The 17023-nt window shown below is 44.6% G+C and overlaps 1 protein-coding gene across 2 annotated transcripts; it reads left to right on the top strand.

Annotated features, from left to right (window-relative positions):
* On the top strand, positions 1 to 16854 carry LOC146684038 (ATP-dependent 6-phosphofructokinase, muscle type-like). 2 transcript variants are annotated; one of them, XM_085443100.1, is made up of 23 exons: positions 1 to 65; positions 1716 to 1836; positions 2782 to 2855; positions 3003 to 3080; positions 7555 to 7744; positions 8339 to 8504; positions 8675 to 8719; positions 9042 to 9150; positions 9245 to 9340; positions 9432 to 9524; positions 10263 to 10388; positions 10491 to 10555; positions 10906 to 10969; positions 11077 to 11223; positions 12244 to 12314; positions 12385 to 12472; positions 12586 to 12738; positions 12834 to 12998; positions 13197 to 13258; positions 13778 to 13889; positions 13985 to 14084; positions 15519 to 15624; positions 15714 to 15980. In XM_085443100.1, exons 2-23 carry the CDS (start codon positions 1746 to 1748, stop codon positions 15853 to 15855), a joined length of 2343 nt encoding a protein of 780 aa, XP_085299226.1. In that variant the 5' UTR covers positions 1 to 65; positions 1716 to 1745; the 3' UTR covers positions 15856 to 15980. The 2 variants fall into 2 exon arrangements, with proteins under 2 accessions (XP_085299226.1, XP_085299227.1); XM_085443101.1 differs by lacking the exon at positions 1 to 65 and adding an exon at positions 16006 to 16854 and having other exon boundaries at positions 1620 to 1836; positions 15714 to 15871.
* Positions 16855 to 17023: the final 169 nt, after the last annotated feature.

Here is a 17023-nt window from a genome sequence, read left to right as displayed (position 1 = left end):
ACAAAAAGCGAGCTGCGCGAACATCGGACCAAACCGCTTTTATTCTGAAACTAACTTCTCCACAGGTATTCTGATTAAAGTTTTGTCGGGTTTGGGGAAAAGTTTTTGTGCCTTTACAGTTTAGCGAGGCTTTATTTGAAGAGCTTTTCTGTTATATAGATGCTTTTGAGAAAACTGATGAGAAATGAATGATGTGCGTATTTTTTATTTATTTAGTTTTCGTTTTTTAAAGCAAAAACTAAAGTCATCAAAAATCAAGTAGTTTAATAAGCATCAGGTGCAACTAAGCATAATGTGAGATGAGATCTGTGACCATGCTGTCTCACTGTGCAGAAAAGCTGTTTGGAGAATTTGCAAGCATGAGCTACTTCTTGTGTGTGTTTCATGTCCACACTTGTATTGGACCAGTCAGAAACTCTGATTTTATTCCTAAACAGTTTCATCTCTGAGGCATTTATTCATGGGGTTGGGTCTATTGTCTCTCCCTCAACGTGGCATGTTGAATAGAAGCAGCAAAGCACCCCCACGACGGATAACCTCCACCTCCATGCATGTTTTCTTTTGGGGGATTCTGTGTTTGGTGGGGGTCGGGACCCCCCACGTCCTCCAAACACTCAAAAGTGTACTGAGTCATAAAGTCAGATAGCTGGCAGTGGTTTTCTTCTTGCTGCAGATAGTAGAGTCATAAACACTGACCTTCGCTAAGGTGAGAGAGGCCTGAGGGACCCTTTGATGGTCACTTGTTGTTGTCTTGCTTTTGGGGGAACTTTGGTAACTTTGCCTGCTGTTTGTAGACAATGGGTTGGTCTGTCTCAAATATTCCGATTTTTAGGTCATTTTCTGCTCACACACCTATGATTTGTCTTAAAATGTTTTTTTTTCTCATAAATTTGAACCTTTATAATATTTCCGTTTAAGGTTTAGCTTTGTATACATTTCAGAACTCCTTTTGTTTTTGCACGATTAAATCTGAGGTAATGTTTGAACATGAATCCTGATTCACTTTTATTATACAAATCAGTAAAAATTTCAGGCTTTCATCTTAAATGATTTTTGAGATATTTATGTTTAAACATTGAGTGATATATACATTCAAACTTTGGACCATAACGTTTTAGGCTCATCAGAGATGGGCGAGCAGGAGGCCCATGATGATCTTAGATGGAGGGGCCCTAATGCCTCTTACTGTGGGCATGTGGAGGGTCTCAGTGCCTTACAAATGTCTTTGTAACCTTTCATAGACTGATTATTTTAAATAAAGCTTCCCCCAGTCACTCAGAAATCCCTGTGATTTTTGTCACAATGTGCTTCTGGTGAGAACTTCTCACCAGAAGTTGTCTAAAGGGCGTCCTTTTGAAAAAAGTCTGTTTACTGAACAGGGCTGTTACCAGTCAGGCCTGGGTGTGTCTTCCAGCTTAGCTAGTCAAATTAAAACAGGTTGGTAGTATTTTGGATTGAGCAACTAAGTAGGTGTGTGGGTACTTTTTTATTTTTTGTAGTCAAACCGTTTCCTGCCACGTGCAGTGTTTTTCTCTCTTGCTGTTTATTGCAGGTGATCCCTGCACCCGATTATATTTAGTCGAGCTGTGTGAGTGAGCGGTGGAAGGGGGCAGGATCAGGAACAGTAGTCTATAAAACCAGTGGATTTACTCGGGCTCCCATGAGAAGACAGTGAAGGAAGAGCACTCTACTTTTCTTTCCCCCCTCTCATCAAGGCCACCTGTCTGCCCGGTCCCTCTGGAAACATGTCTGAGGACCTCCAACCAACCGTGGACCCCACAAAGATGGGGGTCGGACGATCCATCGCCGTGCTGACGTCAGGAGGAGACGCTCAGGGTAAGCAGAGGAATGAGGCTTTGCTTTATTTTGAGCATAAAATGATTCTCAGTGGAGGGTAGAAGAACGATCAGACAGCATCTTCTCCTGATGTGTCTGATCACTGAATCCCAGCAAGCTGTTGAAGTCCTAGTTTCTCTTTGTCTCGTGGATGCTAATAGAGTATCATTTTATGCTCTCACTGCACAGCATTTTAAATAAGATCAGAAGCCAGAGAATATAAAGGGCTAGCAACATTTTTTCCAGTGCTGAATGACAGCTGTCAGAGGCCGACGGAGTTTTGGCTGCAAGTGCCATTTGAAGTCCAGAACATGATAGGAGGATTACATCTTGGATTAACTCCACCATCAATGCCTAATGTTACACTGCTCGTAATGTCTCAGAGTAGAAGTGTGGTGGGGGTTAAAACTGGATGAACTCAGATTGTTTAAAGGTTCAAGTCCAAGGTGTTATTATCATTGCTTTTATTCAAGTAGAATAATGTGGACTACGTGAGGATCACAGTGAATATGAAACACTAATTAAAAACTTTTCTCTTTCTCTCTATTTTTTGTTTTGCTTCTCCTGTGAATCCTTCTGGAGCTTTATCTGCCTCTTCTTCCCCTTGTGTGTTCCCTTATTTTACATATTTGGAGCTAATCTTAGTGGCAGTGACCTTTTTCTGGTATGGACAAGAGAAACACCCCCAACCACAGCTGCTGTCTATTGAAACAAGAGCTGCAACATGCCAACAGCCACAACACAAAGTCCCACAGTGGCCTTTAGTGTGCCAAGATTATGCACAAGATGCACTTTTCCCTTATGGCTATTCTTGGCTTGACATGTGCCTGTGTGCACACTAAGTCACTTAAAGGTTAAGATAAGGCCCGACAGTGTTCGGGTGATATTTGATAGAAAGTTTGAAATGTTCAGTCATCACAGATCAGATCATTTGTGTGTTTTTAGGCATGAATGCAGCCGTGAGAGCCACAGTCAGAGTCGGCATCTACACTGGAGCCAAAGTCTACTTTGTCCATGAGGTATTTGAGCGGCATACAGGTGACATGTTGGCATCAGAATACAGCAATTAAATATAAGATGGAGACACATAGGAGAGAGTTTCCTGTTAAAGTCATGACAGAGGCCATCAGCTCAGGCCTGACGGTGTATGTTGTCATGTGTTGTAGGGCTACCAGGGCCTGGTGGATGGAGGAGAAAACATTTGTCTCGCTACATGGGAGAGTGTGTCTATGATGCTTCAGCTGGTGAGTGATATACAGCTGAATAAAGACCCGTATTTATTGTACCATGGAGAAGACTATTAAAAATGCCTTTTTTAATATATATTGTAGGCTCATTTCTATGTTAAGGATTAATATTTAAAGAGTCACCCTTGACAAAGAAATCAACAATTAACAGGCCAAAATTCATTCTGATCGGTTCATCTTTTGTCAGTTTTTAGGATCCTAAGTCCATCCATCCATCCATCTTCATCCGCTTTGTCCGGGGCTGGGTCGCGGGGGCAGCAGCCTAAGCAAAGAGGCCCAGACCTCCCTCTCCCCAGCCACCTCCTCCAGCTTATCCGGGGGAATACCAAGGCGTTCCCAGGCCAGCCGAGAGATATAATCTCTCCAGCGTGTCCTGGGTCTGCCCCGGGGCCTCCTCCCGGTGGGACATGCCTGGAACACCTCACCCAGGAGGCGCCCAGGGGGCATCCTTGTCAGATGCCCGAACCACCTCAGCTGGCTCCTTTCGATGTGGAGCAGCAGCTGCTCTACTCTGAGCCCCTCCCGGATGGCCGAACTTCTCACCCTATCTCCAAGGGAGAGGCCAGCCACCCTTCGGAGGAAGCTCATTTCTGCCGCTTGTATCCGCGATCTCGTTCTTTCGGTCACTACCCACAGCTCGTGGCCATAGGTGAGGGTAGGGACGTAGATCGACCGGTAAATTGAGAGCTTCGCTTTTACACTCAGCTCCCTCTTCACCACGACGGACCGGTGCAGCGTCCGCATTACTGCAGCTGCAGCCCCAATCCGTCTGTCGATCTCCGGCTCCCTTCTCCCATCACTCGCGAACAAGACCCCGAGATACTTGAACTCCTCCACTTGGGGCAGGAACTCATCCCCGACCCGGAGTGGGCACTCCACCCTTTTCCGGCTGAGAACCATGGCCTCAGATTTGGAGGTGCTGATCCTCATTCCCGCTGCTTCACACTCGGCTGCGAACCGTTCCAGTGCGAGCTGGAGGCCTTCACCCGATGAAGCCAACAGAACCACATCATCTGCAAAAATCAGAGATGAGATTCTGAGGCCACCAAAGCGAAAGCCCTCCGCCACTTGGCTGCACCTAGAAATCCTGTCCATAAAAATTATGAACAGAACCGGAGACAAAGGGCAGCCCTGGCGGAGCCCATCACCCACCGGGAACGAGTCCGACTTATTGCCGGCAATGCGAACCAAGCTCTTGCAACGGTTGTATAGGGATCGAATGGCCCGTAGCAATGGGCCAGACACCCCATATTCCCGCAACACCTCCCACAGGACACCCCGAGGGACACGGTCGAATGCCTTCTCCAAGTCCACAAAACACATGTAGACTGGTTGGGCAAACTCCCATGCACCCTCAAGTATCCTGGAGAGGATAAAGAGCTGGTCCAGTGTTCCGCGACCAGGACGAAAACCGCATTGTTCCTCCTGTATCCGAGGTTCGACTAACGGACGAACTCTCCTTTCCAGCACCCTGGCATAGACTTTCCCAGGGAGGCTGAGGAGTGTGATCCCCCTGTAGTTGGAACACACCCTCCGGTCCCCCTTCTTAAAGATGGGGACCACCACCCCGGTCTGCCAGTCCAGGGGTACTACCCCTGATCTCCACGCAACATTGTAGAGGCGTGTCAACCAGGACAGCCCTACAACGTCCAGAGCCTTCAGGAACTCGGGGCGGACCTCATCAACACCAGGGGCTCTGCCACCAAGGAGTTGTTTAACTGCCTCAGTGACCTCGCCCCCGGAAATTGGCGGGTCATTCCCCTCATCCCCAGACTCTGCTTCCTCCTCGGAAGACGTGTCAGTGGGATTAAGGAGGTCCTCGAAGTATTCCTTCCACCGCCTGACAATTTTCTCAGTCGACGTCAGCAGCGCTCCGCCAGCACTATACACAGTGCAGGTAGAGCACCGCTTTCCCCTCCTGAGACGTCTGACGGTTTGCCAGAATCTCTTCGAGGCAGTCCGAAAGTCTTTTTCCATGGCCTCTCCGAACTCCTCCCACACCCGAGTTTTTGCTTCAGCCACTGCCCGAGCCGCATTCCGCTTGGCCTGTCGATACCTGTCGGCTGCCTCCGGAGCCCCACAGGCTAACCAAGCCCGATAGGACTCCTTCTTCAGCCTGGTGGCTCCCTTCACCTCTGGTGTCCACCATTTGGTTCGGGGATTACCACCACGGCAGGCACCAACCACCTTGCGGCCGCAGCTCAATGCAGCAGCTTCGGCAATGGAGACGCTGAACATGGTCCATTCGGACTCAATGTCCCCAGTCTCCCTCGGAATGCTGTTGAAGCTCTGCCGGAGGTGTGCGTTGAAGATCTCGCGGACTGGGGCCTCTGCTAGACGTTCCCAGCACACCCTCACTACGCGTTTAGGTGCACCGGGTCTGTCCAGCGTCTTCCCCCGCCACCTGATCCAACTCACCACCAGGTGGTGATCAGTTGACAGCTCAGCCCCTCTCTTTACCCGAGTGTTCAGAACATATGGTCGCAGGTCTGCTGATACGATTACAAAATCGATCATCGACCTACGGCCTAGAGCGTCCTGGTGCCACGTGCACTTATGGACACTCTTATGTTCGAACAGGGTGTTCGTTATGGCCAAACTGTGATTAGCACAGAAGTCCAATAACAAAGCACCGCTCGGGTTCAGATCAGGGAGGCCGTTCCTCCCAATCACGCCCCTCCAGGTCTCGCTGTCATTACCCACGTGAGCATTGAAGTCTCCCAGCAGGACAACAGAGTCTCCAGGTGGAGCACCCTCCAGCACCCCGCCCAGGGACTCTAAGAAGGCTGGGTACTCTGAACTGCCACTTGGCGCATACGCGCAGATGACAGTCAGGACCCGTTCCCCGACCCTAAGGCGCAGGGAACAAACCCTCTCGTCCACCGGGAAAAACCCCAACGTACCAGCAGCAAGCCGAGGGGATACTAGGATACCCACCCCAGTCCGCCGCCTCTCACCAGGGGCAACTCCAGACTGAGACAGAGTCCAGCCCCTCTCCAGGAGACTGGTTCCAGAGCCCGAGCCATGTGTAGAGGTAAGCCCGACTATATCTAGCCGGTACCTCTCAACCTCACGCACTAACTCAGGCTCCTTCCCCACCAGAGAGGTGACATTCCATGTCCCTATTGCCAGTCTTGGCAGCCGGGGGTCAGTCCGCCAGGGCCTCCGCTCCTGGCCGCCACCCGGCACACAATGCACCCGACCCCTATGGCGCCTCCTGCGGGTGGTGGGCCTGCGGGAGGATGGGCCCATGTCTCCTCTTCGGGCTGTGCCCGGCCGGGCCCCATGGACTAAGGCCCGGCCACCAGACGCTCGCCCTCGGGCACCCTCCCCGGGCCTGGCTCCAGGGCAGGGCCCCGGTAACCCTATCCCGGGCAGGGTAAACTGTTCCCTTGGTGTCTTTTTCATAAGGGTCTTATGAATCGCTCTTTGTCTGGTCCCTCACCCAGGGCCAATTTGCCATGGGAGACCCTACCAGGGGGCAAAAGCCCCCAGACAACATACCCCCTGGGATCCCTGTGACACACAAACCCCTCCACCACGATAAGGTAGCGATTCCAGGAGGGGAGGATCCTAAGTTGAGTTTCTAATTACAATCAATGTTTATGCTGATAACAAAAGGAAGCAGATACATACCTAAAAAATGAAGGAGGGAGTTTGTCAGCCTCAGTCTGACTAATCTGCAAAACACTGCATCTACAAATTGTGGAAAAATGTTCCAGCAGCTACAATCCTATGTCAGACAAGAGCGGGACAACTTTCCTCTCCCAGAGGTTCCCCAGCTGGTCTCAGTTCCCAGATGTTTGCAGACTGTTGTTAAAAGAAGAGGGAATGCCACACAGTGGTAAACTTGATCCTGTCCCAACTTTTCTGACATGCTTTGCTGTCATCAAATTCAAAATGAGCTAATATTTTTCTTAAAATATAAAATTTTCCCACTTTAAACATCTGATATATTTTCTGTGTTCTATTGTGAATAAAATATGCATTTATGAGATTTTCTAATCAGTGGATTCTGTTTTTATTTACCTTTTTTTGCAGCATCGCAACTTCTATGGAAGTGGGTTTGTGGTAACAAATGGATGCTTCTGTAAATGCTTCTGATATCACAACAAGCTGAGTGATGACATTAAACAAGTGACTCTGCCCTGTGATTTAAGGATCGTGGTAATACTGAACGGCATCATTCATAGTTATTTGTCTAAATACAGCAGTCTGGCAAGGAGTGACACACTGACATTTATGAAGTGTGTGTGAATGGCAGCAGAGGCTGCGGCAGATTTCTAAGATATCGTCTTTACTCGTGATGCAACCTCACTCCATGGGAATCCAGGCCACCCTAATGAGCTGTTATAAAGCTGACCCGATGATATCTAACTGTTATGGAAAACACTGTTGGGTTAATTGTCTGTCAATGCTGCATTAACGTTTTCAAAGCCAGTTATAAAAGCTTCTCCTCTTCCTGTGTTAGGGTGGTACTGTCATCGGCAGCGCTCGCTGCAAGGACTTCAGAACCAGAGACGGTCGTATGAAGGCCGCCTGCAACCTGGTGAAGCTGGGCATCACCAACCTGTGTGTAATCGGTGGAGACGGCAGTCTGACGGGAGCCAACGAGTTCAGGACCGAGTGGAGCGGGCTGCTGGTTGATCTGGTCCGAGCAGGTAAAGAGACAAACGAGGCTGCGAGAATCGTGAATGTGTCAAATCTTTCAGCCTCGTCTTTTTGTGTCTGACTAAATCTGTCTGTCCTCGTCTCTCTTCCAAGATTAGCTTCTAATTCATCACAAAAAGACGGGGTAGGGGAAAATAATGAAAAGCATGTGCATTCACTAGGAATATACAGTGGTGTGCTTTGTTTTGACCACTAAAAACTAAATTTGGGGACGTTTCCAAAATGCTGCATAAAGTTTAAATTTATAAGTTAAAGCCTCAGTCACACAACTCATACAAGCTCCAGTAAGGGCTAAATAACTGAATTTTACATTTTTTTCCACTCACTATGTGGTTGGCAATAAGCATTTTACCCTAGCAACCAGTAGATACCAAGGGGTTGACAACCAGTCTCTAGGCCTGTGCGTCTGAGGCTGCAAGAAAGAAAGATAAGAATAAACTTTATTGTTCCACTTGGAAATTTGTCTTGGACAAACGGCGCTAAACATAGCTGCATTCGCCTAATGAAAACCATGAAAATTAAAAAGGGGGATAAAAACAAACAAACCAATGTTTGTATCATCAGATTATGTATCATGTCTGCAGGTAAGATCACTGAGGAAGAAGCTAAGAAATCGTCCCACCTCAATATTGTTGGCATGGTCGGCTCAATCGACAATGACTTCTGCGGCACTGACATGACCATCGGTACTGACTCGGCACTGCACCGCATCATTGAGGTGGTGGATGCCATCACCACGACTGCACAGAGGTCAGACCCCACTGTGCATTCAAAAAGTGAATCTGTCAACCAAATTAATAGTTTGCACATATGTACAGGTAGAAAACTCTAGAAAAAAATGGACGTATCGCCTTTCTTATGCCTGTCAGTTTATAGTGGATATACTGATTCTGCATATTCATTTTTTTCAAAATCCACAGCCACCAGAGGACATTTATCCTGGAAGTGATGGGCAGACACTGTGGGTCAGTACTCTATCTGTGTGTGTGTCATTAGACTGAGAGACTATTATATTTGCGTGACTTATTTATTCTCATTCATGTGTGCAACAAGTAGTTACAGTGCATAACATAACGAACTCTCTCCAGTTACAGTCTTCTTATTAATATGATGCTGGTGCACAAATGACCTGAATGCCTCTGTATTGTTTGTGTCAGTGGACTGGTGGGATCTTGTGACTGTCAAAGAGGTTTTGTGATTTAAAAGTACAGCCGAAAAAACATGTTCCTGTGGCTACGTCTATGAATCAGGCTGCTTAACCGTTTGTGTTTGCACACATGCGTGCAGTTACCTGGCCCTGGTGACGGCTCTCGCCTGTGGAGCTGACTGGGTGTTCATTCCCGAGATGCCGCCAGATGATGGCTGGGAGGACCACTTGTGCAGGAGGCTGTCAGACGTAAGTGTTTCTTCATTTGAAGATACCCACATCCTCTCTTTGCATGCATATTTGTACTTTTATCTCTGTTATTATTATTATTTTTTTACTTTAGCAAAGAGCCCGTGGATCTCGACTAAATGTGATCATTGTGGCCGAGGGCGCGATGTGCAAGGATGGCAAACCGATTACATCTGACCAGATCAAAAAGGTAAGCTGTATGGTTCTTACTATTGTGCGAGTATTATTGTAAGCTATGCTGACAGTATACTGAACAAAGAGCTGGATTTGTTTGTGTCCAGTTGGTAACTGACAGACTCGGCTTTGATACCCGCACCACTGTTCTTGGACACGTGCAGAGAGGAGGAACACCCTCTGCCTTCGACAGAATCCTGGTGAGTGTCCCAGTAAAACGCAGAGTAGAATCCACACAGTACACAGCTCTACTTCTGCCTCTACTGAGGCTCCTGACTCCTGAGGAGTGTACTATGAAGTAAGAATTAATGGAGTAGTAAACCATAATGAGCTAAAAGTCTGAGTTTCTTTAAAAAAGTAGCTTTTAAATGGCTAAATCACCATGGTAACTTACCTTGAACACGTAACCTGGTCTGGAGAAGGTTTAAAATCCTCTGGAAATGCAACATTTTTAATACATTTCTTTTATTTACAGCATATAAAGCAGGATATAGAGTCTCTGCTAGGAGAACCTGTTTTATATGTACAAGTTGTACAGAGGGTGCAGTCTGCAATAAAATAAACTTGAATTATTTTACTCCTCTGTGCACTAAATCACCACATTAACAGTTTTCTGCAGCATTAATTTCCTGTCTTATTTGTAACAGTGTGTTTACATTTTACTGTAATATTTTATCTTTTTATCTTTATATATTTGTAGTCACCATTTCATTATCATCATCTGATAACATCTGTGAGTGGAGTAGGTGACGCTCATAGGGATCATTTTATACAGAAGAGTCATATAATCCGCGAAGCACCTGTTTTTATTAGATGCGCATGAACGAAGCCTGAAGGGCTGAACTGGGTCAAGAAAGCTAACGGAAAGAAAGCCTAGCTGTGTTGAACTTTCTTCGTAGTACACCCTCTGGTGAACTGGCTCTGTTGGTTTACTCTAGGGCAGCAGGATGGGAGTGGAGGCGGTGATGGCATTGCTGGAGGCCACCCCAGACACTCCCGCCTGTGTGGTCACCCTGTCGGGGAATCAAGCCGTCAGATTGCCGCTCATGGAGTGCGTGCAAGTGGTACGTCAGAGTATTTTCACCCAAGGAAAAAGATGATTAGTGTGTTGCTTTGCCTGTTCTGAGGGATATCCACTAACACTACAATGACTTTACGCTTTACAGACAAAAGAAGTGACTGCTGCCATGGCTCAGGGCAGATTTGACGATGCCATCAAGCTCAGAGGAAAGTACGTGTTTCACAGAGAGTATTAGCAATAAAACATTTAAGTGATCGACTAACTTTGCATAACTATGGAGCCTGAATTGTGCAGCTTCAGGCTCTGCCAATGTCATCTGCTCTGTGGGCTGAACAAATTAGACATTATGGCACATGCAATCAATTAAAAAACTTTAAAGTAAAACTTGCAATACCGTTTAAATATTAAGTAATGCCTAATAACAAAAAGGAAAAATCATTAAAATACTGACTACAATAATTTTATATTGTTTATTCTGACTAAACACTGTAAAAGTCTAACAGCTGAGCCTTATTTTTAATCTAGCTAATAACCCACTAACCCTCCTTTATGATGTGTAGGAGTTTTGAAAACAACTGGAATACGTACAAGCTGCTGGCTCACATCAATCCTCCAGATACTAAGGTGAGCGACCTTCACCTTCTAAACCAGACTCGTCCTGACTCCCTGTTGTTACTGAATCATGTTTAAGGACCTTCAGCTGTCTCATTGTGTCCATCTGTCGCTGGCAGAGTAACATCAATGTGGCCATTATGAATATCGGCGCCCCCTGTGCTGGTATGAACGCTGCCGTGCGTGCAGCGGTGAGGATGGGCATCATCCAGGGTCACTCCATGCTGGCAGTCCATGAAGGTTTCGACGGTCTGGCTCAAGGACAGGTAATAATTTTTTTGGTAATCTGTTATCCTTTTAAACCAGAGAACCAGTGTCACACGTGCAAGAATCTTCTTCCTACTTCGGTTACGAAGACTAGAACTGCTTTTTGTTGCCTCTGGTGTTTTGTTCCCTGTCAGATCAAAAAATATGAGCATAAAACATCCATCAAACAGCGACGACAACTGTTATGTTATCACACGTGGTGGTCACAATGGCAAGATATTAAGTATGAATGGCGACATACATGCAAGACATAAAAAGGCTAACAAAGCACTGAAAACACATGTTAGAAGAAAGATCAATGTGTACTTTAATGAGCACCACCAAACTGGGAGGTGGTTCCACAGAAGAGGGCCTGAAAACTAAGGGCTCGGCCTCCCATTCTACTTTTAAATACTCCAAGAATCACAAATAAGCCCCCAGTCTGAGAATAAACTGCTCTTGTAGGATAATTATGGGGCCTGATTATGTATGTGAGGAGAAGGATTTAAAAAAATATCCCTACATTGTTGTTGTTGTTGTTAACTGCTGTTATTAACAACCAGTGTTCTTGCTTGTAGCATCAGAGAGAGAGAGAAGTTGCTGTGGTGAAGTTGTTGACTGGACTCAGTGTGCGTGTGCGTGTGTGTGTGTGCGTGTGCGTGTGCGTGCGTGTGCGTGCGTGTGCGTGTGTGTGTGTGGCATTAGTTGGTTCAGTTGTTGTTCAGTTGATTAGCTCGGAATTTATATTGGGAGCAATATAAACGCCCCTGTACCCATGAAATTGGAGCTATTCCCATTGAAGCCCTTTTTGCATCTATGTGTCACGTAAAGAAAAAACAAAACAAAAACGGGCCTTTCAAAATAAAAGACCTCTGCTTCTCTTCTGTTTTTATTGGGTGGGGTCAAATGCAGATACATGCTTTCAAATAATTCAAGTAAGTCATTGCTTTCATGTGTGAGTACTGTACTTTGTCTTCCAATAGTTATAAGTGTTTTACTTTTATTATATAAGCTCAGTTAGATCTTCCTGTTCTCTACAGATCGAGCCCATTATCTGGACTTCTGTGAGTGGCTGGACTGGAAAAGGAGGTTCAATGTTGGGCACCAAGAGGTAAAAATATGCATTTTTGTTTCTTTGATTTTATATTTGGAAAATAAACATGTATCCTGTATTCCCGAAGAACTCTTCCAGGCAAAAGGTTGGAGGAGATCAGCCAGAACATCGCCAAATTCAACATCCACGCTTTGGTGATCATTGGCGGCTTTGAGGTAAGAAGTGGCAGAAGGCTTTGTTTCTCTTCTGCTCATTCAAAGTGAGCAGAAGTTCCTGAAACTAGAAGCACAGAAAAAAAAATGAATCTGCGTCTCCTCTTTTGCTGCAGGCGTATGTTGGAGGCCTTGAGCTGGTGCAGGCTAGGGAGAAATATGAGGAAATGTGCATTCCCATTGTGGTTATCCCTGCCACCGTATCCAACAACGTCCCTGGCTCTGACTTTAGCATCGGCGCTGACACTGCCCTGAACACCATCACCTCCGTTAGTGGCTGAACAGCAAATATATATGCACATGCACAAACATAAATTAAAAAGGAAGCAGTTTATCTTTTACTTTCTGGTTTGTTTCTCTGCAGACCTGTGACAGGATCAAGCAGTCTGCAGCAGGCACCAAGCGCCGCGTGTTTATCGTTGAGACTATGGGTGGATACTGTGGCTACTTAGCCACCATGGCAGGTCTGGCTGCTGGGGCTGATGCCGCTTACATCTTTGAGGAAAAATTCGACATTAAAGATCTGGAGGTGAGCTGAAAGTCGGTAAAGAAGAGGGCATGGCCATCAAGTGTGAGTTCATTGCTTGAAGTGACTGTCTTAAGAGGGCAGTTTCTTCCTGAGGACAGAAACATAATGAATTCGTTGTGTTGCACTCTTTTGGTTTCAGTTTTCTGTCTTTAAAGTTTATGGAGTCTGAAAAGTAATTAGGTGAACTTTTGCTCACAGGCGAACGTCCAGCACATGGTGGAGAAGATGAAGACAACAGTGAAGAGAGGTCTGGTGCTCAGGTAGGTTTTGTTCTGGCAGGGAAAAGAAATGAAGTGCAACAGGAAGAAGGTAAATACCTGGTATAAAACCAGTAATCTGGTTAACTGCTACTGAGTAAATCTTCGGAATATCCAGTTGTTGTAACCCTCTAGTCATTGTGAATCACTGATTTAGCAGAGCATCAATCACAAACTCACAGCGAGTGCTTCAATTTTCTGTAGTACAAACACCAAAAACTCAGGATATTCAAAACAATAAGAACCCAGGAGACGAGTTCTTTTATACAACAGGCAATTTTAACTGAAAGCATGTCATTTCAAAATAGGAAAGTGACGGTTTAAATAATAAAACTAGTAAAGAATTTTATTTATCTGCTCTAGTTTGATTGGCTCACTGTCATAGTTGAATTCAAATGAGCCATTATTACACCTTTACAATGTCTGCTGTGAACAGGACCCATAATTCATGCTCTGAAACCAGATAAAAGTCCATTTATTTTCAGGCAACAGCAGAATAATTTACTGTTCATTGTTCAAAAGGAATGAAAGCTGCAATTCCAACTACACGACTGATTTCATCTTCAACCTGTACTCAGAGGAGGGAAAAGGCATCTTTGACTGCCGTAAGAATGTCCTTGGACACATGCAGCAGGTGTGTTCATGAGGGGAAATGTCCAAACGCAATAATTGGTTTGCTCCTCATTTTTCTGTGATTTATTCTAACTGCGTGTCCTCTACCAACTGCAGGGCGGCACTCCTACACCCTTCGACAGAAACTTTGGCACAAAGATGGGTGCCAAGGCAGTTCTGTGGCTTACTGACAAACTGAAGGAGTGCTATAAGCATGGTATGTGCACTTAAAGCCAAACTCTGTGTTATATATGATGAAATATGCCGTTGTTTAAAGTTTTGAAGTAAAGTTTCTTGAATCTGATATATTTATATGTAGAGTTAATTTCATGTTGTAAAGTCATAGCAAAGAAAAAGTACACCTTCTGTCAGTTATAAGTCTGTACATATCAAAATTAACCTTAAAATTTGGTTAATAAAACATACGATAAACAGCAACTCATGACCTGTTACATCATCTTGGGATTTATTTGACAAATGTGTGAAAAGGAAGGTAAATAGCAGCCAGTTGCTGCCAATCTTGCACTTGATTAACTGATCATCTTTAAGTGTGAGCACTTCTATAAAAGCAGAGCTTTTGGCAGTTTTCTGCTCTGCAGCATTCAAATGTGTGTTAACATGACGCCAAGGAGGAAAGACATCAGCAGAGCTGTTAGAGGAGCAACTGCTGCTGCCCATCAGTCAGATAAAGTCCATCATTCTACAGTGAGGATTGCTCTCCAGTGGAGATCACTCAGAAAAGCTCCCAGTATTTCCATGAGTGGATGTTCCAGCAAATTCACCCCAAGGTCAGACCATGCAATCCTCAGAGAAACTGCAAAAAACCCAAGTGCTACATTTCAGACTCTATAGGCCTCAGTTAGCACGTTAAATGATGACTTGGATTTGCAAAATTGCTTCTAAACAAACCACAAAACCCCTAGAACAATGTCCTTTTGAAAGACATGACCAAAGAGGGAGATATTTGGCCATAATACCCAGTGCTGTGTTTGGTCAGAAGAGACACTTCATATCAGCGGTCAAGCACGGTGGTGATTTCAGCTTGTTTTGCAGCCACAGGATCAGGGCACCTCTCTATTGAAGTATTCTACAGTTAAATGTGAGGCCATCTGTGTGACAGCTAAAGCTGGGCTGAAACTAGCTCGCACAACAGGACAATGATCTCAGTCACACCAGCTAATCTACAACACAATAGCTGGAAAAGAAAAGAATCAAGGTGGTGCAATAGTCTAGTCAAGGTCCAGAGCTGCCATAAATATGTGGACATTAGAAAGACTGATACAGTGATACATAAAACTGCTGTACAACGGGGTGAGCTTTAGTTTTTCAAACAATGCTTCTGCTTTTTAATTTAGTTTTGGTTAAATAAACAATGAAACTGTGAAATTGTTCACAGAAACTGAAAAGGGGGCTGTTTTTAAAGCTGCTGAAGACCAGATGATTGTTTTTACGTTCAATGCTCTAATATGTAAAAGCTTCCAAGTGGCCGAGCCAAACATTGACAACAATCGTGTAGCAGATCTACGTCATGTTTTGTCATTCTAAATGTACATTTTTCATACATAATCATATGTTATGAATATTCCTTTCAGTAAGTCATGTGGAATGTGAATCATGAATTAGTTAATCAGTTTGTCTTTGGGGCTTTTAGGTCGTATCTTTGCTAACACAGCAGACTCCGCTTGCGTGCTGGGAATGAGAAAAAGGGCACTCACCTTCCAACCTCTCGCTGAATTGAAGGAAGACACAGATTTTGAGTATGATATATATTTTCGAGCTCACATGTTGTAAGAATATAAGTACAATAACAAGCATCCGAGTGAATGATCCCTCCCATCTGTTGCAGGCGCCGCATCCCTAAGATACAGTGGTGGCTGAAAATCAGGCCCATCATGAAGATCTTGGCTAAATATGACATCAAACTGGACACCTCTGAACACGCCGACTTGGAGCATGTGATCAAGAAGAGTAGCTTTCTTGGGAAGTAGACGCCATCTGCTCCCTGTTAGTACGCAGTTGGACAGGGGGATTTTGTTCTTTTCCATAAACAAACTTATGTTTTCTTGTTTAACCATCTGTCTGCCTCAGTAAAAGAGCTGCTATCTTTCCTGTCCTGATTGTTTGCTTCCTCTTTGTAGCCCTCCTCATCCTGAAAAGCTTTTCCTGAATACACAGTGCAGAAGAAAACAAGCCATTAAAGATGACTGATAATCCCCCCAAAACACTGTGTTGTTGGTGATTAATGCCAATTAATGTGATCTGTCCAGAGAAACTAGCAGACTAATTTTTAATTTACACTCTATTTTGGAAATGGTGTCTGATCAAAACCCATACAGCGAACACAGTGATTAAAAGTTTACATATTTAGCAACTGCGTGACCTGATGATCATCTAGACGTCATTTAGTGTTTTTGTTTTGTTTTTCCTTGTAGCCATAGTAAATTGTACCCGTTACACCTATACGTATGAATTTTAGGTCACTGGAAGCGCTGATATAATTACACCTAATGCATCTGAAATAGTAAGCCTCAATCACAAATCTTTAGAAAACGTCCTTTACTCCAAGAGGTTCTTGCCCCCGAAAATTTTGAACCCCAATTGAAAACCATTGATGTCTGGTAAAAGCAGCCAGCTATAATAACGTGATCCATCGGTACACATTCAGCCTCCTTTTCTTTATCCTGATTTTGAACAATACTTGAGCTGGGTGCAGCTAAAGATGGACTCATAGCGATCTGTTTAAATATCCTCTGCACATATTCAAACACAGATATATTATTCTCTGAATAAGCTCTGTTTGTATGGGTTTGTCATAAAAATAAATGTATGGAGAAAAAGCCATAACAAAAAGAGATTACCTATGTTTAACGAAGAACTGTGACTACAACTGAAGCAGCCTTTGTTTTGTTTTATTTGTTTTCAATAAATTTTGGTAAATTTTCTGGTAACAAATGTTATAACATGTTAATAAAAGCTTTGTTTACTGACTTATTCTTTTGAGGCACTTACTAATTTATGGTTTTGCTGAAATTCCCATATCGCTGTGATGATACGTAGACTTGAAAAGAACAAATTTATATAGTGATTTATAGAACCCTGGCCTACTCGCTCGCCACTTTTTTAAGTACACACATTTAACTGCTTTTTAACATAAAT

Source organism: Copadichromis virginalis, linkage group LG20 (genome assembly GCF_057382275.1).
Source record: "Copadichromis virginalis isolate Kocher_CV1m ecotype Utaka linkage group LG20, C_Virginalis_male_GT1.1, whole genome shotgun sequence".
In the NCBI taxonomy this organism is placed as follows: domain Eukaryota; kingdom Metazoa; phylum Chordata; class Actinopteri; order Cichliformes; family Cichlidae; genus Copadichromis; species Copadichromis virginalis.
The sequence above is the reverse complement of the archived record's forward strand: the minus strand, read 5'-3'. Positions and strand labels throughout refer to the sequence as shown.